We start from the raw sequence: 20998 nt of genomic DNA on the forward strand, positions 1-20998 counted from the left end.
GCTTCCCAGAGATGTCACAACCAGTGGGAAGTGAATGATAGAAGGCAAGTTATCACACTTAAGTTTCATTTATTAATGCTGGAGATATCGAAATCTCTGGAATTCGAGAAATTATATGGAAATGTAGACGAAAACAGTCTGAAAGTCAGATAGTTGTGTACGGAGCACAATCATTGATTGAAGATTCCTTTTTATTTTTGGAATTTGGGACTATATTTAAGATTAAAGGTAATTTTGAAAGATTAGCTTTGTCACGATATATCAAAACATCAAATCACACAAGGAAATGTGACATTTACATCACAACCTACAGTGTGAGGATACGTGGGGGAGGGAGGGGGCAACTACAAGTGCTGCCACAGAGCATGCCCACAACTTACGAACTCATACAACTTTGGAATGTGGGAGGGCACGGAAGCATCCAGAGGAAACTCACACAATTATAGAGTGAATGTACAAACTCCTCCCAGGCAGCAACCCTGATCTTACTGCCAGTGCTGTAAAGCGTTATGCTAGCCGCAGGCTACGGTGCCACCCAATATGATCCAGAATATCTATGTTCCATCTTCTATTGATAGGAAAGTGGAGGGCTATGTGGGAGGGAAGGGTTAGATTAATCTTAGGGTAGGTTAAACATCGTGGGCCGAAGGGCCTGTACTGAGCTGCAGTGTTCTATGTTCTGTTGCTGCAGCTTCAGTGATGCAAGGGAAGCCCCTCAGGTACAGAACCGCACTGTAAAATGTGAGTTTCTGTAGTTCCACGTCATCCAGCAGGTGGCGCTGCTGAAACACATTTTGCCGCACTCCTCCGGCGAGCCCGGGAAGAGGCGGAGAGGAGATGAGTTACCCCGGAGCGGGCTTCCAGTGCCCCGGACTGGCACTCCGGGGAGATCGGAGGGAAAGCAGCTTTCCTGCTGCTGCCTGTGAGGAGTTTGCACGTTCACCCCGTGACGGCGAAGGTTTCCCCACATTCCAAACGTTAGCGAGTTGTGGGCGTGCTATGTTAGCGCTAGAAGCATAGCGACACTCTCCCTCCCAGCAAACAATGGCCTACGCAAACTGTTTTAATGCACCTTGTAACAAATAAAGCTCATTGTTTTTACAAAATAGCAAGGCTGCAACAGGGCTCACTGCAATGTGCTCTCAGTAAGTACAGTGTGTCAGCCGGGATGGGGGAAGGTGAAGTTGGTAAATTATTAATTTCTCACCTATTTCTACAGATGTAGCCTGGAGAGCATTCTAACCGGCCGCATCACCATCTGAAATGTGGGGCGTGGGTGGGCACGGGATTGAAGTAAACTGCAGAGAGATCTAAACTTAGTCAACTCCATCACGGGCACTAGCCTCTGAAGTATCCAGGACATCTTCAAGGAGCAACGCCTCAGAAAGGTGGCATCCATCATTAAGGACCCCATCACCCAGCATATGCCCTCTTCTCAGGCAGGAGGCACAGAAGCCTGAAGGCACACACTCAATGACTCAGGAACAGCTTCTTCCCCTCCGATTTCTAAATGGACATTGAACCGGTGAACACTGTCTCACTACTTTATTTCTATTTTTGCACTACTTATTTAACTATTTTATATATATATATATTTACTGTAATTCAGTTTTCTTTTTATCACTATTACCATGTGTTGCATTGTTCTGCTGCTGCAGAGTTAACAAATTTCATGACGTGCCAGTGATATTAAACCTGATTCAGATTAAATTGGTTTATTATTGTTAAATACACCAAGATACGGTGAAAATCTTTGATTGATATGGTATCCATACAGAGTATTTTATCAAATCAGTGCTTCGAGGTAGTATGTGAGGTCAAGAATCCATCTTAACATTTTCATATGAACTAAACTGACTTTTCCTAAACCTTACTTTTATTATCCTTAATTATTTGGATGGAGGTGCGGAGTTATTGACGCTACTGTGTATATTTGACAAAATGCAATGGCCCATGTTGGTTAGGTTTTTTTTTCTTTTTTTGGGGGGGGTTCTTATTTACTCCATTTTTCATAATTACTATGAGTTTGGGAGGTTATATATGGATTATCATCTATTTGTATTTATACTTTAACCTATTAATTATGTACTCTCAAACTCTCTATTCATGTTTCATTTATGTTTGTTTAAAACTAATAAAAAGATTTAAAAAGAAAAGAGAGAATCCATCTTTATCACACAAGAGGCCCACTCAATCGCCTTTTAGCGGCGAGGACGAAGCTGTCCCTGAGCCTGGTTGGTACACATTTTCAGGCTTTTGTAACCTCGTCCTGATTTGGGTTTTCACCACTGTTTGTATTTGTCAGCACAGGACAGAGCCCAATGACACTGGAAAAGTTTCAGTAATATGAGACAAACATAAGGCCCACAAAATTCACAGAGCACATCTCAGTAACAATGGTCATTCCTCCTTAGTGACAATTTAGATGGTATATTACATCTTTCCAAAGAAGGTTGATGGGAGATTAGATGTACTAGATGAGAATTAGCTTAGAAAATCAGAGGAGGTTCCAGGACAGAGGCACAGATTTAAAACTTGGGGGCAAAAGGACAAGTGACCGCATTTGAGGCTGGTGCATGAATTAAGAGTACAAGGCTTTGGAGGAAGTGTGTTACCATGGACTGAAAACCAGCTGTCACATATAAAACAGATGCACAAGAGTAACACAAGACTTACGGTTTAAGATGGCACAACTAAAGTTGGACGACAGCTTACTGGTGGTTCATAAAGCAAGAAATATGACTAAATACTTTACTAATAACACTTTTTCTGTGGTAAATTGTGGTAAACTGTCACCACAAAGAAGGAAGAGGTGAGCAAAGGCGAAGCTGACTGGAGGGTCCAGGCAAAGCTGACTTGAGGGCACAATGCAAAGTTGGAGCGTGGACTGCTCAAGGAGAAGTCGTCGGAGCGAGGTCGAGGCATGTTCGAGATGGTCTTGGAGTTGGAGTGAGCGAATTGAAAAGGAGTCGGAGCGGAGGAGTCTCGGAGCCCGTCCATCTAAATTGGGAGCCAGGTTGGATCAATCTAAGTGCTGAGCCGATTTGGAAAGGTCGCGTACGGCCATCGGCTGGGTGGCGGGGTACAGGCTCAGAGCGTATCGCTGTGGACGGGGCCCAGGTCCTTGTGTGGGGGACGACTTGGCGTTTGAACAATTTAAATGCTAGCCCAGACAGACTGTAAAGGCAGGACGTTGGGTCTGGAGGTGAATGTTGGACCAATTCGGCTCATTTACCCCTCTCTCTGCGGCACGGAGGTTGTGAGACTGCTCCCGCTGTTCCAGGCTTTGTATCGGCGAGCTTTGCGATGATTTACCTCGCTCTGAGATGAACCAAGACTGAGGCTGTGGGCCTAATCCAGCTGCCCTGGCTCCGGGTCTATGGACTCAATTTCCTTCTGATCGCTGTTGATTCTTTTTAGTGTTCGCACAATTTGTTTTTTTTTTTCTCTCCTCTGTGCATTGGTCCTTTTTTAATTGGGTTCTTTTGGATTCCTTGTTTTATGGCTGGCGGTTAAGTTGATGCATCTCAAGGCTGTATATACATTAATGCACTTTGAAATTTGAACGTTGTATTGGAGGGAGCTGTAAATATATAGGGGCTATGGGAAGGGGGCAGAAATGGGGAGATTGAGAGATTGATTGGATTGGCATTACCTAGAGAATATGGAATCAACAGGGTGATCAACTGCATTCCATCTAGAAACATTCTGTAATTCTGTGATAAATGAATTCTGTAAATATCACAGGACGTGTCCAATCAAAGCCTCAGATCCCAGTAACACAGACTAGACATCCGTAACACAACTGACACAGACAGACTCAGAATTCACTGGATACATCCTAATAATGCAGGCCATTCCCAAGTAACACAAGACAGACGCCAACATGAGGTTGCCTATGTGACACAAGATGGTTCTCCTTTACATAGAACAGTCTTAAATGCCACATGGTAGATCCAAACTGCAAAGGACTTAACACTAGGTATAACAACAAAGGCAATATTAAGAGCAAAATATGGCCAATTAACTCATTAATGGTCAGGCTGTGTCAGTGGTTGAGTCATTCAAATTCCTGGGGACTTCCATTACCGCTACGTTGAAGTGGGACAAGCACATTACGCCCATCACGAGGAAAGCCCAACAGAGACTGTTCTTCCTACACCAGCTTAGGAAACGTAACGTCTCAGGGCGTACCCTGATGAACTTTTACTCAGCCATCAATGAGAGTGTGGTGACCACTCTGTCACCATTTGGTTTCCCGTTTCCTCCTCCCTCTCCAAGTCCAGGTTGCATGAGTGGTTCACTCAGTGGAGAAGATCATTGGCTGTCAGGTACTGACATTAAGAGACCTGTTCATCGCCAGAGCGAAGAAAAGAGCTGGAGAAATTACTGATGACTCCACCCACCAGAGCGGTCACCCGTTTACCAAATTGCCATCAGGGAGACGCTACAAGACCATCACCACCAGGACCACACGTCATCTCCAAGGCTCAAGGTGTAACACCCTAACAGTCCCTGCACAACATTTGTTAAATGGTCTTTGCTGCTCTTCTTGTCCTGTTGATAATTATTTAGTCTGTTCCTGTTCACAATTATTTCAGTTTAATTATTGATGTTTGCGCACATGACTACTAATTGTTGATTGTTGATTTCTCATAGCTGTTTGCACCATTGACTTATAACGGTATTGTCCTGTGTTTATAACGGCATTGTCCTGTGTTTATAACGGCATTGTCCTGTGTTTATAATGGCATTGTCCTGAGTTTATAATGGCATTGTCCTGTGTTTATAACGGCATTGTCCTGTGTTTATAACGGCATTGTCCCATGTTTATAACGGCATTGTCCTGTGTTTTATGCCTGGCACTGAACCACAATCAGTTCTGGCACTTGTCACATTCTGGCAATAAAGTGATTCTGATTAAAGCCTTTCCCCTATATTTTACAAGGTAGAGTCAAACTTCTCACATTTCTGGCAAATTGATATGAATCTTTTGAGTAAAAATCGATTTTCCTAATATCCTCTGGGAAACATTTTGTCACAGATTTAAAAAATTATCCCGAAGTCCGGATTCCTGATTTAGAAATGCTTCAGGAACCATATTTACTTTGTTTCCCAACAATTTCTGATGTCCATTGGATACCTTCTCACCTCTGCTTCAGAAGTGAACACCTTTTAGTCAATTACATCTGACGGACACACTGATTACTCTAGAATACAAGCTACATATCCTGTTTATTATTAAATCGAATGTCAGGAGGAACTCAATCGGTCGGGTTGCTTCCACCCACCAAGTTCCTCCAGCATCGTTAGTTGCTCCAGATTCCAGTCTCTTCTGCCACCATCAAATCTCACCCCTGGTCCTTCCAGTATTTCATTGCAATTTACTCCCTGTTTATAAAGAACCCTCTAATGACTAACGTGCATCGCGTGGCACATAACGAACACAGTGGGAATTGAACCCTGATCTTTCAGCTGGCACTATGAAGTGTTGCGCTGACTGCCACATCATCGTGCTGTCCTGGATGAATGGTAACGGGAGGGCTATGTGAGAGGGGAGGGTTAGATGATTTATCTCTGTGGTCCACCTGTTCTGTGGAAATGAATATTATATTGGCACTGTAAATAAATATATAGAACAACTTCAGCCCACGATATTGCGTCGACCCTTTAACCTACTACAGGTAGGTGTAAAGGTCGGAAAAACATCATGGCCGTAGGGCTTGTACTGTCCCGTATTGTTCTGTGTTCTAGCTTCTATATTGTACCCGTGGAAGCTTTAGAGAGGGTTCAGAGGAGATTTACCAGGATCCTGCCTGGATTAGAACGCATGTCTTACCAGGATAGGTTGAGAGAGCAAGGCCTTTTCTCTTTGGAGTGAAGGAGGATGCGAGGTGACTTGATAGAGATGAACAAGATGACTGAAGGCAAAGATTGAGTGGATAGACAGAGACTTCCCCAGGGCTGAAATGGCTGATGGGAGAGGGCATAATTTTACTGTTTGGAGGGGAGTGCGGAGGTGGGAATGTCAGAGGTACGGTTTTTTTTACACAGAGATCGGCGGCTCCGTGAAATGCGCTGCCAGGGTTGGTGCCGGAGGCAGATACATTAGAGATACTTAATACACTCTTAGATGGATATTTGGGCGATAGAAAAATTGAGGGCTAAGTAGGAGGGAAGGGTTAGATTGATTCTGGAGTAGGTTAAAGGGTCGACACAACATCGTAGGCCGAAGGGCCTGTACTGTTCTATGTTCTATATATTTATTTAGAGAGCCAATATAATATTCATTTCCACAAAACAGGTGAACCACAGAGTCAAGTTACAGAGATAAATCATCAACGTAACAAACGCAGCTTAGTAACTTTGGTAAATTACTATCAAATGCCCCCCCCCACCAAATCAAACTGGACGTGCCCCCAAAAGAGAGAAAGATATGCCAAAAACATTAACGCAGAACTGAGCAATAGCACAGAGTAAGCTATGATACCTAAAAAATGAAAGAAGTAACTCAAAGGTCCTCAGAAAATGAGATATACGCAAATCTGTAGATTCCCAGAAAGATGAAATCAAGATCAGAGCAGGTACAGAAACACAGGAGAGTCTGCAGATGCTGGAAATCCAGAGCCTCACACACAAAATGCTGGAGGAACTCAGCAGGTCAGGCAGCATCTATAGAGGTGATTAAACAGTCGGTTTTAGGATCTCGGCCCGAAACGTCGACTGCTAATTCCTCTCCATGGACGCTGCCCGAACTGCTGAATTCCTCCAGCATTTTGTGCGTGTAGTTCAGACCATTTACAGTCACGCCACAGGAGTCAAAAATTGTGATGATTTTAATCTACAAAACATACTCTCCTAAAGGGAAGAGCGGTGAATGTGTGACTGTCACACCTGTCAGGTTTGTCTGTGACGGGGAATTCTGCAAGGTGATTTTAGACCGGTTGAGATTTTACAGTTGAACACCATCCGCACCGTCCATTTCCTCCCTGCTGAACTCCCTTATGTTGACCAGCACCCGCGCTGCCAAATGCCTCTGGAAGGATGCCTTCGCCTCCCCGGGTTGACTTGTCTGGGCTGCGAGCTGGGACTGTGCTCTGCGGTGCGGACATTTGACCGCACGCAGCCGCTGCCGAGCCCAGAGCAACTGCATCGATTGTTCCCGCAAGGCGATTTACAATCGGAGGCAGCATCTCCCGAGATCCGCTAGTACCTGCCATAGGGACACTTGAAAGAAAGTCCGGAAGGGCTCGGTACTACGGGACAGCATCGGAACAGACTCGATGGGGAAATGACCTAATTCCGCTCCAATCCCTTTGAGTTTCTGAATGAAAAGTTCTTCAACCTGAACGTTCTTCTCTCCACAGAAGCTGCCCGGCTCGCTCAGCGTTCACAGTACGTTCTGTTTTCGCCTTTAATTTCCATTCGCTGCAAGGGCAGATTGTGGTTAGTTACACCGCCTTCAGACCTCCACACAAGCAAGATGCTCTCCTAATAGCAACGAAAGTCCAACGCACGAATGTATTAACCCCTTGTATCTAGATGCAGCGCCGCTGCACAGCGAGTTCAAGTCCAAGTTTATCGCTATTCGACCGTGTCCATGTATGTCACCAAACGAAACAACGTCCCCCCCAGACCAGTGTACAACATAGCACATACAACTCACACACAACACATATTCTTAACATCCAGCAGTGTTTTGCGATCAAAAAACAATGAGACCTTTGGTTGGTGCCGGAGTGGCCCCTGCGACAAGGCAGCCCGCCGCTCTGATCGCTATTTCTCAGTGGAAACACGTCCAATGAGAAACAAAACTCACGAGAACCAAGCCGCCGACTAGGTGAGCTGAGCGTTCCGGAATCGAGGCCGAGTGGCCGGGAATGATTGCACGCAAGGGGAATTCTCACACAGATAGTTGGACCGGCTGCTTTCCTCTGTTGATGAAACCCGGTAATAATTTACGGTGAGCCACCAGCCCCCTCCCCCTCACTGTCTCGCACAGCCCTTTAAAGCTAATGGGAGCTCAAGTGGGAGAGGGAGAGCGTCTGGATAAAATCGCTTTCAGTGGTTATAGGCTGGAAAGGGGAAGGTTGGAAATCCCATTCATCATTGGGAACTTTTGCGGACACATGCACAGAGTTGTTCCATGACTCAAATGCATCGCCAAGCGTGGAGGTAGTGGCTGTTGGTACCAGTCAGCGGCGCAAAACAACTGGCTCTGGAGAGGGAAGAGATGGCCAACAGTTGCTGCGATCGACCTGTTGCGCGTTTGCCACATGCCCCCCTCCTAATGTCTGCCTCTGTGAGATCCTTTCCCACCCACAACAATCCTTCCCCCCACCCACCACCAGCACCCGCCTCCCTCCGTGCTCTAACCCCGCGGTGATCTCATGCGCACGGTCCCCGAGAGCACGACGGTCGGGTCGTTGGACGATGAGAATGGGACGGCGCCGTTGGCTTTTTAATCGCCTACAGTTTGGGTCGAGGCTTTTTAAAGGGGGGCGTGCGGACTGTTGGAGAGGCTGGGGGCGTGGGGGGCGTGGAGCTTCTCACCGCGCCATCAAAACATTACAAACCACACACACTGGCAATTCAAAAAAATAATTCACTCTTCCCACCGCCTTGGAAGTTGCCATCTGGGAGAATTTGATTTGCCTCCCTCTCTCTCTCTCTCTCTCTCTCTCTCTCTCTCTCTCTGTCGAGCGACAATGCCCGGTGGCTCACTGCTCCCTGGGATTTTGCCAGTTCTTTGCTTGCTCGCATCTCTCCCCGTGCTCGCTCGCCTCTCGACATCGGCGCAGGTCGGGGAACGAAGATCGCCGGCGGCAGGTCCCAGCCAAGCGCGAAGGGGGGCGAAGACTCTAATTCTGTTGGACGTAGACATTAGGGGCTCAGTGCGAAGCGTCAGTGAAAACTTTCTGTCCATTCAGCTCGACCCGGCGGTGCTGCACAATGGTTGGATTGACTTTTTAAGGTAGCCTTATTTAACAGTGAGCCAAGAAAATTAATTTTGTTGTAATATTAACAAACGAGTATTTTCTCCCGAGTTAACGATCATCCACACCAAATTGTGGCCTATTTTTATTCGACGAACTTTTAATTTCCAAACGAGCGCGGCATCGAAATTAACCAATATCTCTTTGTAATTTGAACAAAAGCACCATCATTTCTCTTTTGTGCATCCGACGTGGCATATTTCATTTCTAATCCCCGCCGATTTGTTCAAGACGTTGCTTAGTCTGGATAAAAACTTTTTAAAAAGGACAAAAAAAAAATCCCAGCCTCTTAAACTTGAGATCGATTGGAAAGGGCAACGTAATTCCTTAAAACCAAACAATAGCCGGCGAATTCGATGAAGCGAAACAAGATTTGTGTTCTAGAATCAGGAAATAGTCTATAAAGTAGCGATTAGAAGCCGTCAGTCACGCTCGGAGACATTAACGGTAAAATTGACAGAACTGTGTATTTTACACAAAGGGATCGAGATATAATTTCGATACAACACAAACAACATATTGTAAAAATAAAAGACAAGTTTTTCGAAGTAAAACAAACCTGGGAGTTTTTAACAAAACCCCACAAAGTAGTCAGTTTAACAATCCCCAGCGCAGACCAACTATGAAATAAATCCGCTGCCTTTCCTCTTCTTGTCGGGTTTTCGTTTTTAAAATTAAATACAAACATCTAAACTTCTCCCTCAGCGGAATGAGGGAAGTTCGAAGAACAGATTAAACTTCATTAAATCACACAGTAAACTGGCGTATCCGCTGCATTCCGTTGGGCCATATAAATTTAGAATATTCGGCGTGAAGTCATTTATAAAGTTGATGATGTTATAAAGTGTATAATTTCATTGTAAAGGTTCTTAAAATTTTGAGATTTTGCTTGCAATTTGTCCGCTTTAGGATTGTACCCAAGTCGGTTGCGAGCCTAATGTCGGTGATGTATCATTATACAGTTCAGTGTAACATTCCCAGCTCCTCAAGTATCTTAACAGCAAAATCGCGCTTCCTACGCATTCTAACGGAAGCTGCTAAACTGGCGTGTAAATAAACGAACTACCTTAAAAATAACTTATTAAACCGTACCACTAAAGACAGCAGGCAGTATTCGATTTGAAGTTTGGCGGCTGGAGTCTTCGTGTAACAAAGGCCTTATCATAAACTATCTTCAACATACCAAAAGTTTTTGGTATTCAAATTAATATTCTAAAAAGGAACCCACAGAGTAATCAAAATCAAGCGGTTTGTTTTTAGGAATAAAACTCCAACAGGCGTCTCTCTCATTAGTAATCCGCGGTTCGCGCAGCCGATGCGCGCTGATGCGAGATTATATTTTACGGGCGAGATTAGACCATAAAACACAGGAGCTGAACCAGGCCATTCGGCCCACTGAGTCTGCTCTGCCATTCCATCATGGCTGATTTATTACCCCCCTCAACCCCATTCTCCTGCCTTCTCCTCGTAAACTTAGAAGCCCTGACTAATCAATCTCCGCTTTAAATATGCCCAATGACTTGGCCTCCACAGCCGCCTGTGGGAATGAATTGCACACTTCCATAGCTTTCCGACTAAAATACAAAATCTCCTCATCTCTGTACTAACCGGTTCTTGTATGCTGTAGCTGTGCTCTCTCGTCTGGACTCTCCCACTGAGAGAGTGAGCTATAACGGGATAGTTACTCCAGTCTGCAGAGGTATACCATTCTACCGATACATTACAGTGGCTGATAACATATTTGTACCCTCCATTTCTTCACTTGTTGAGGTGAAATGTTCTTTTTGTAAACTTACAGCTCCAGAAAGCTGGTAACGTTGGCCCGAGGGTTGTCCCCCGCCTTTCTCTGGTTCGGCGGGAAAAGGACGGACTTTCTGCAATTCCAGAATCATCGAAATCTGGCGAAGCACAGAGGCGAGCTGGGGCCCGATTACTACCTCAAAAACTACGAAGACGGTATTTGAGTCACTTTTTCAAAGCCCCTTGAACTAATAGCGTTCCTAACTACGTGGTATAACCTGCCTAAATACCGCCTGATACGGAAACTACACAATTAACTTTTGGAAATCAGATTTATACAAATAATGCATAAATTTTAAAACGTTTTGCATTTAATTATATTTAAAGCGCTTTATACCTCTAGGCGCATTTTATTAATTATTTGTAACACCATATTTCAAATGCATTTGAAGCTTTGGTGTTCTTTTGCCACATATAAATCTGCCCCCTTTTCACACAGAGTATGTGAAACCCTTGTCAAGCTGATTGTGATGTAGGGTACTGACAATTCACGAGCAGGCTATATAATTTACCACGGGTCAAATTGTCAATAGATACCCTGCAAAGAACTGTGTGTTTCTCCCTGCCAATTTATAGTGTAGGTTGTCGTTTCTTATTTGATGTTGCTTTTGATTGAGAGGAGCAAGACCCGAGGCAAAAGGTCCCGGTTTGTTTGGTGGGTGTAACGATTTTAAATACGAAAATTACAACATAGTACATACAGCACATGAACACAACCTTTCGGCCCACAATGTTGAACCGAACTAATTACATTAGTCTCCAAATATCTAACTAAATTAATCCCTTCTGTCTGCACGAAGTTAAAAGTCGCGTGTAAATTCGTTTCTAACGCGATTGTTTTTTTTTGAAAGGGGATTAGAAAATGACCAGAACTGTAATTTCATTTTTTCGTTAGCATTGCGTTTCCAATTTCAGACATTGTCCGGAGCGACATAGCCCTGGATAAGCAGAAGGGCTGTAAAATCGCGCAGCATCCAGATATTATGCTGGAGTTACAGCGGGAGAAGGCGTCGCAGATGCAGATCGTCCTGACCAAGGAACATTTCTCCAACACCTACAGCAACATCACAATAACAGGTAGGAAGGCCAGCGCGGGCCCGAGCGGCTCCTTGGACGAAGGTGTGCTGGGGCTTCGCCGGTTGACGGGGTCCGGGGTGAGGGTGGCAACGCTGGAAGTGGGTGTTCGATGCAGTCTGTCTCACCAGCACCCAATATTTACAACATTGTGCGCGGAAAACTCGATTTCCGAGCTGAACCCAGGGTGCCTTTTTTCGTATTTTCAATCTCCTCAAGGCGAATTTTGGTAAAGGAATGAGACACATTAATATGATTATCTGGTTGAATTTAAAAAAAACACAAGTAATTGATGATGATCTTTGCAAATGAGGGGTTAATGTGAGTTTGCATTTAATTTTCACGTCGTTTGTGGGTGGAATCCAAAGAAGCAACCGGAAGCATTGTAAATTCGGCAAAATACTTTTTGTAACTCCAAAACATAAAAACTAATCGCAAGAAAAAGGCAGCGGACCAAGAGAACGGGTCTTAGTTTCGTTTTTAATTTAAGCGAGGCGCGCGCATATGACGTACCTGCGTAATGACGAAAGCCATTCACGGACTTCTACATAAATCCGCAATGAATTATCTAAATAAACAACGAATGCTTAATCAAACATTTACAATAGTACTCAAATATTACCTAAATATTAAATAGCTTGCGGCAAATGCGCGGAGCGTACAGGGTGATCTGTCCCCTGTTGCTGTTGTACAGTTGGAGAGCTTGTACCGGCCGCCTGTAGTGCAGTTGTAACTCGTGACGTACCTGCAGCGTTACGTTGTACTACTACCACCACGTGAACTGCACTCAATGAGCCGGTTGTATTCGTTGTACGGCAGCCTGTATTGTGAGGCTGTTGCATAAAGGTGGCCTGCTGTTCCGTACAATTGTTTTGCTTCTTTTGGTCTGGTTGCTCGAGGTGTACTGTTTGGTACAAGTTACATTTGACATGCCCAATTCCACGTGGGTACACAGTACATATTTTGTACAAGTCTCATGCAGTGTACCAGTATAATGTAGAGCACAAGTGCATTCAATGTGTATATTGTATGCTGTGTATGAAGTTTCACAGGGTGCAGTAAATATGTGCGGTGTGCCAGGGACATGTAAAGGATATCTGCATGTGGTACTGTATCCAATTAGATACAGTGTACCAGTCTGTGGGAGAATCAAACAATTCTTGTATCATGATGCACCCCTCAGCTGTTCTCTGCCAACTCGTAGTCTGTCTAAATGACTGGGAAATCTGCTAAAGATTTGTGTTAACTGCACTCACAAGTGCTGGGATTTCAGATTCCACCATACTTAAAACACACATTTAAGTAATTACATCAGAGAGCTAGTGTACTGAATGGAAAATGATGTTGTCAAGTGTTGGTGAATATTGTCCTAAAAATGATGCACTGTTTTAATTGCCTTGTATCTGATCACAATGAGACAAGAAATGTTGCTTTTAATACACACTTGTCTTCCATGCAGGCAGTAATTGGCAATTCATCAATTCATAGTTGGCATAGTAGGGTTGTGCAGTATGCTACATGGGAGTGGGGGATGGAAAAGAGGAGGTGGGAGAGAGAGGGAGAGGGGGAGGGATATATATACATATAAAATGAGGAAAAGGCTGAGATTTTGATTGATTATTTTGTGTCAGTCTTCACAGTGGAGGGCACGTCTAACATGCTGAAGAGAGATGATATGGATGCATTAGGAGGTGAGGACCTCAATACAATAGCTATCACTAAAGAGGTGGTGCTGAGCAAACTTGTGGGCCTAAGGACAGACAAGTCCCCTGGTCCTGGTGGAATGTATCCCAGGGTACTGAAAGAAATGGCAGAAGTTATAGTAGCGGCTTTGGTGATAATTTACCAAAATTCTCTGGACTCTGGGCATGTCCTGACTGATTGGAAGATGGCAAATGTCACGTCACTGTTCAAAAAACAATGTAGGCAAAAGGCAGGTAACTATTGGCCAGTTAGTTTTGTTACGTATTCAGGCAACAATAATTATAGATGAGTTAGACGAAGGGTTTTTATAACAAATAACACGTTTATTAAACACTGATAACAAACCCCCTTCAAATGTAAACAAACCCAAACAATGATCCGAGCTCAGCTGCTCAAACAGTCCTTAATAGCGTTGCAGTCCCAAACAGTCTTTAAAGCAGTATTGAAAAGAACTCAGTTCTTTAAAGCGATATGCCGAAAGAAAACAATACTTTAGAACGATACGCCGACAGTTCAAAAGCTCACGGTACTTTTAAAAGGAGAGACTTTTTAAAGCGATGTAAATTCTCTTCCACGTCGATGTCCTTCGATTCCCAGCGTCGAACTCCCACGTCGAATTTTATTAAATATAACAACTTAAAGTGACTGACCTTCCTTCCACAATATTCTCAATCTCCCGCTTTTTCCAGCGGAGACTATCATGAGAATAGTAAACGAAATCCTTCCGAATGAGGATCACACAAGGTCGAAGTCAATCCATCGAAAGTCGATTTTCCTCGTTCTCCATTTTCCAAACTTCACTCTCCCTTAGCAAAGAAACCGTTGGCTCTGACCTTTTAAACTTTAGGCATTATATAAAACTTCATTTTTAACTAAACTGCGTCATCACATTAAATCACACAGTGATATGAAGTCATCTTGGCAAATCCAGCCACGAACTGCCCCACCTGACAGGGTGGGTCTCCCTTTTATACCCTGTAGAAAAAACCTGTCACATGACCTCTACTGGCGGGAAAATGACATCACTCCACCATTACCTCATGTCCAGTATAACTTCAACCCCAGTCACGTGACAAGGGTACCACTGTCACGTGTCACGGGTACGTAACAGTTTAACATCTATAGTTGGGAAAATACTTGAAGCTATCATTAAAGAAGAAATAGTGAGGCATCTGGAAAGAAATGGATCCATCAGGCAGAGGCAGCTTGGATTCAGCAAAGGCAGGTCCTGTTTGACAAACTTACTGGAGTTCTTTGGGGATATTGTTACGTACCCGTGACATGTGAGTGGTGTTGAAGCTATACTGCACTTAAGGTAGTGGTCTTGTGATAGTGGAGTGACGTCATTTTCCCGCCAGTAGAGGTCATGTGACAGGTTTTTCTTACAGGGTATAAAAGGAGAACCCCTCCCTGTGAGGAGGGGCAGTTCGTGGCTGGATTTGCCATTTTGATTCCATGCCACTGCGTGGTTCAATATTATGACGCAGTTTAGTTGAAAGATGGAGTTTTATTTAATGCCTAAAGTTTAAAAGGTCATTGTCAGCAGTTTCTTTATAATACTGCCAGTTGAGAATCATTGGAGAGTGAAGATCGGAGTTTGGGAGTTAAAAGATCGAGGAAAGTCGATTTCGACGGTGAAACAGGTTCGACCTTGTTTGATCCTCATTCGGAAGGAATTCGTTGGCTGTTCCCATGTTAATCCCTGCGAAATAGCAGAAAGGATTGGGAACAGTTTTGTAAAGGAAAGGTCAGTGCCTTTAAGCCGTTTCATTTCCATCTTCGTAAATTCTCCGTGGGAAAAGTGTAGTTCGACTGGGAACCGCAGCAACACGACGTGAAAGAGAATTTAAATCGTCTAAAAAGTCTCTCCTTTAATGGACTGTAAGCATTTTGAACTTTTGCAGTACTACTTTGAAGAACTGTTTTTGCAACATCGCTTTAAGAACTGTTTAAGCTGCCGCACAGCAGCTGACTTCCGGTTGCGTTAGTTGTTTGTTTACTTTTGGGGGTTTGTTTTTCAGTGTTTAATAAACGTTTTGTTTGTTATAAAAACCCCTGTCACACTTATATATTTATTGTTGCTGAATCCGTAGCAATATAATGAGCACACTGGATAGAGGGGAACAGATGGAAGTTATTTACTTGGATTTCCAGAAGGCATTCGATAAAGTGCCACATAAAAGACTTTTCAATAAGATAAGTACGTAAAGAGTTGGGGGTGATGTATTAGCATGGATAGATGATTGGTTAACCATTAGAAAGCAGAAAGTTGGGATACCTGGGTGTGACTCTGGTTGGCAATCAAGTAGTGAGCGGTATGTCACAGGGGTCAGTGCTGGGCCTGCAACTGTTCACAATATATGTTAACGATCTGGAAGAGGAGACCAAGTGTAGTGTATCTAAGTTTGCTGATGATACTAAATTCAGTGGAAAAGCAAATTGATCGGAGGATATGGAGACTCTGCAGAGAGATATAGATAGGTTAAGTGAGTGGACAAGGGTTTAGCAGATGGTGTATAATGTTGGTAAATGTGAGGTCATCCACTTTGGAAGAAAAAATGAAAGAGCAGATTAATAAAAAGATTGCAGCATGCTGCTGTGCAGAGGGATTTGGGAGAGCTTGTGCATGAATCACAAAAGGTTGGTTTGCTGGTGCAGCAGGCTATCAAAAAGGCAAATGGAATATTGGCCTTCATTGCAAGAGGGATTGAATTGAAGAGCAGGGAGGTTATGCTGTAACTGTACAGGGTACTGTTGAGGCCACACGGTGTACTGCGTGCAGTTCTGGTCTCCTTTCTTGCGAAAGGATACACTGGCTTTGGAGGCACTGCAGAGGAGATTCACCAGGTTGATTCCAGAGATGAAAGCGTTAGACCTTGAGAAGAGATCGAGTTTCCTGGGACTGTACTTGCTGGAATACAAAAGAATGAGAGGAGATCTTATAGAAACATATAAGATTATGAAAGGGATAGGTAATATAGAGGCAGAACAGTTGTTTCCACTGGTAGGTGAGACAAGAACTAGGGAACATAGCCTCAAGATTCAGGGGAGTAAATCTAGGATGGAGATGAGGAGCAACTGCTTTTCCCAAGAATAGTGAATCTGTGGGATTTTCTGCCCAATGAAACAGTGGAGGCTACCTCAGTAAATATATTTAAGACAAGGTTGGATAGATTTTTGCACAGTAGGGAAATAAGGGGTTATGGGGAAATTCGAATCAGAATCAGGTTTATTATCACCGGCATGTGACATGAAATTTGTTAACTTAGCAACAGCAGTTCAATGCAATACATAATCTAGTAGAGAGAGAAAAAATAATAATAATAATAATAATAAATAAATAAAATAAAACAATAATAAGTAAACAAGTAAATCAATTATGTGTATGAATAGATTTTTTAAAATGTGCAAAAATGGAAATACTGTATATTTAAAAAAAGTGAGGTAGTGTCCAAAGCTTCAATGTCCATTTAGGAATTGAATGGCAGAGGGGAAGAAGTTGTTCCTGAATCACTGAGTGTGTGCCTTCAGGCTTCTGTACCTCCTTCCTGATGGTAACAGTGAGAGAAGGGCAAGCTTTTCCAGCTGGAAAAGGTGCTGGAGGTCCTTAATAATGGATGCTGCCTTTCTGAGACATCGCTCCCTAAAGATGTCCTGGGTACTTTTTAGGCTAGTACCCAAGGTGGAGCTCACTAGAGTTACAACCTTCTGCAGCTTCTTTTGGTCCTGTGCAGTAGCCCCTCCATACCAGACAGTGATGCAGCCTGTCAGAATGCTCTCCACGGTACAACTATAGAAGTTTTTGAGTGTATTTGTTGACATACCAAATCTCTTCAAACTCCTAATAAAGTATAGACGCTGTCTTGCCTTCTTTATGACTACATCGATTTGTAGGAACCAGGCTAGATCCTCAACGATCTTGACACTGAGGAACTTGAAGCTGCTCACTCTCTCCTCTTCTGATCCCTCTTTGAGGAGTATGTGCTCCTTTGTCTTACCCCTCCTGAAGTCCACAATCAGCTCTTTCGTTTTACTGATGTTGAGTGCCAGGTCGTTGCTGCGGTACCACTCCACTAGTTGACACCCTCTCGTCACCACCTGAAATTCTACCAACAATGGTTGTATCATCAGCAAATTTGTAGATGGTATTTGAGATATACCTAGCCACACAGTCATGTGTATACAGGGAGTAAAGAAGTGGGCTAAGCACACCCCCCTGAGGTGCACCAATGTTGATTGTCAGCAAGGAGGAAGTCGAGGATCCAGTTGCAGAGTTACAGAGGCCCAGGTTCTGCAACTTCTCAATCAGGATTGTGGGAATGATGGTATTAAATGCTGAGCTATAGTCGATGAACAGCATCCTGACATAGGTGTTTGTGTTGTCCAGGTGATCTAAAGCTGTGTGGAGAGCCATTGAGATTGCATCTGCTGTTGACCTATTGTGGTGATAGGCAAATTGCAATGGGTTCAGGTCCTTGCTGAGGCAGGACCTGAAAAGGAGAGTTAGGTGGAGATGAGCCTACGGTCATTTCAGCCATGATCTTTTTGAATAGCGGGGCAGGCTTGACAGGCTAGATGGCCTACTCCTGCTCCTATTTCTTATGTTCTTAAGATATCCTCTTTTCTGGGCAGAGGGTATTGATCTACTTTCAGTACTGGTTTGATGGTAACCTTACAATCACCACAGATCTTGACAGACCCATTCTTTTGGCTACTGGCACCACTGGTGTTGCCCCTGGGCTTCATTCAACCTTGGAAATAATTCCTTCGGGCTCTCTGTGATCTAGTTCACTGGCTACTTTATCCCAGGTGATACAACTTGGGTGTGGCATTTTCATTTAACACTATTTTGCCCTTGATATGTTTGAGTTTTCCAATACTGTGGCCTTAATTTGCTTTTGGTAGACTCTGTTACAGGGGATCTGGCATACAAATGCTGGATGGATCTGCAATCAAGTTGTAGTTGTCTCAGCCAACCATGGCCCACAATGCTGGCCTTCCTGTTTTCACCACATACAAACACAAAGTAACGTAGTTTGTTGTATTTCACTGTTAGGAATATAATTCAGATAAGAGTTACCTTTTCTCAAGAATAGGTTCTTAGTTAGATAGCTGCAAGTTTCAATTCAGTGTCTTTGAAATGCTGTTCAAACTCAATTTGTGGAATGATTGACACAGCTGAGGTAGTATCCAATTCCATTTTAATAAACTTGACGTTCTTTTCCGGTAAAAGCCATATTGCATGTCTCCTGTTAGTTTTCACATTGTAAATCTCAAGGCTACTCAGTCCTGTGTCACTCTCATCATTGTCAAATATTTCCTTAACAGCATGCAGTCTAGTACTCTTCTTGAAAGTGCACCTTGAGTTTTTATCTTTTACTCTTCCCTGTGCAGTCCATTTGTTTTTGTCTGCTTGACGTGCTCTTTGTATATGTCCTACTTTGTTGCATTTTCTGCAAGTTTTGCCTTGAAACTTTCATTGGTCTGGTTTATGTGAGCCTCTGCCACAAAGATAGCACAATTTGTTTGGTCAGGCTGGTTTCTGTTTAGATGTTGCAACTTTGTTCATGCTCACTTTCATTCCTGACTGTAACTCAGTTGTGTCTCTGCAGTTTCCATTGATACAGTTATTTCAATTACTCTTTTAAATGTAAATTGTGCTTCAGTTAGGAGTCATTTCTGAATGCTTTCTTGTAAGATTTTCACAAATTAAACAATCTTTCAGCATATCATTAAGCCCATTACTGAATTGACAATGTTCAGACATCTTCTATTCAACTATATATGCTGAAGTGGATTTCCCTTCCTCTTGATTCCACTTATGAAACCTAAAATATTCTACAATCAAAAATGGTTTTGGTTCTAAATGTTTCTACATTACTCTCACTATATCAGCAAAGCTTATGTCAGCTGGTTTGGTTGTAACAGTCAGCAAAATTGGCTCTTGCTTTTCATTGGCTTTTTCACGCTGCAAGATACTGCTCAATTTGCTCAGTATACAGAGTCCAGTTGTCTGTTGATTAATCAAACACGTCAATCTTTCTGATGTAGCCTGCTATTTCTAATTTTGTAAGAACGTAACCCATTTGTTACATGGGGACAGCCTGTACTCAGGTCTGCGAGAGAACTAGAGCAGGTCCTACTTATTGTATTCCTGTAAGCATCATGCTTTACAACATCAGAAGGTCGGGGTTCAGTTCCCACTGCTGTCTGTAAGGTGATTTTACATTCTTCCAGTGATGGCATGGGTTTCCTCCAGGTGTTCTAGTTTCTTCCCACGTTCCAAAAGATATACGGGTTAGTGTTAATGAGTTGTATGTATGCTATATTGGTAGTGGAAACATGGTGAAATGTGTGGGTTGCCCCCAGCACATCTTTGGACTGTATTACTCATTGACGCAAATGACTCAGGTCACTGTATGTCTCGTTGTTTTGATATACTTGTGACAAATAAAGCTAATCTTTTAAACATCTTTTACCTTTTTTCTCTAATATCTAAAAGTAGCAGTACATTCATATTACATTAGACGAAGTATTGAAATTTTATCATCCAGCTTAGGATCCAATCTTGTGTAATGTCATGATGCAAACATCAAACATTAAAAAAAGCAGAATTTAAACCATCTTTGAGGAGATATTGTGCAAAATTACTTACTTTATCTTGATGTGTTCATTGATTGAGAAAGTAGATATTTTCTTATGTTCTTGCACAGCCCATGTACTTATTTATGTAGGTATTTATGTATGTATGAATGCATCCATTTATTGATTAATTGATTGATTGAGATACAGTGCAGAATGGCCCCTTCTGGCCCTTCAAGCCATGTAGCCCGGCAACCACCAGTTTAACCCAAGCCTAATCATGGAACACTTTGTTACCTACTAACCGGTATATTCATTAGACCACACATTCCACAGGGAGGACATACAGACTCCTTACCGGTGACGTTGGAATTGAACTCCAAACTCCGATGCCCTGCGTGGCACTGACCACTATGTTACCATGGCGCCCCTAGAGGGAATGAACACATCAGCTTTATAATAGAAGCAGAAACTACTTGATATCCTCAACAGGTCAAGGTGTATCAGTGGGAGGAGAAAGAGAGTTAATATTTTGTGTCAAATATGCTTTGTCAGAACTGGGAACGGTGACAAAGGAAGCTACAGAAGGTGGCGGTGGGTCTCTGATAAGATAAAACTGGAGTGACCATGGGATAAGCTGTAAAACTGATCACCCTAGATTTTTTTTACCCAACTGGAACATTTCCCTTCAGAACCCTTCTGCAACTTAACAAAACACACAAAATACTGAAGGATTTCAGGTGAAGCTTTGGCTGTTTATTCCCCTCTGTAGATGTTCCAGCATCTTGCGTGTGTGGTGTTCCAGATTTACAGCATCCGCAGAATCTCTTGTGTCTGCAACT

General features: G+C 43.2%; 1 protein-coding gene across 1 annotated transcript in view; it reads left to right on the forward strand.

Annotated features, from left to right (window-relative positions):
* Window positions 1-8645: 8645 nt before the first annotated feature.
* The window catches only part of hpse2 (heparanase 2), a 375037-nt gene continuing 362684 nt past the window's right edge, over window positions 8646-20998 (forward strand). The window contains exons 1-3 of the mRNA XM_073026938.1: window positions 8646-8974; window positions 10795-10952; window positions 11712-11873. Of these exons, the coding sequence (XP_072883039.1) occupies window positions 8709-8974; window positions 10795-10952; window positions 11712-11873 (586 nt within the window). The 5' untranslated portion in view covers window positions 8646-8708. The remainder of the gene's footprint in view (window positions 8975-10794; window positions 10953-11711; window positions 11874-20998) is intronic.

The sequence above is a fragment of the Hemitrygon akajei genome, chromosome 23, assembly GCF_048418815.1.
Source record: "Hemitrygon akajei chromosome 23, sHemAka1.3, whole genome shotgun sequence".
Lineage (NCBI taxonomy): Eukaryota > Metazoa > Chordata > Chondrichthyes > Myliobatiformes > Dasyatidae > Hemitrygon > Hemitrygon akajei.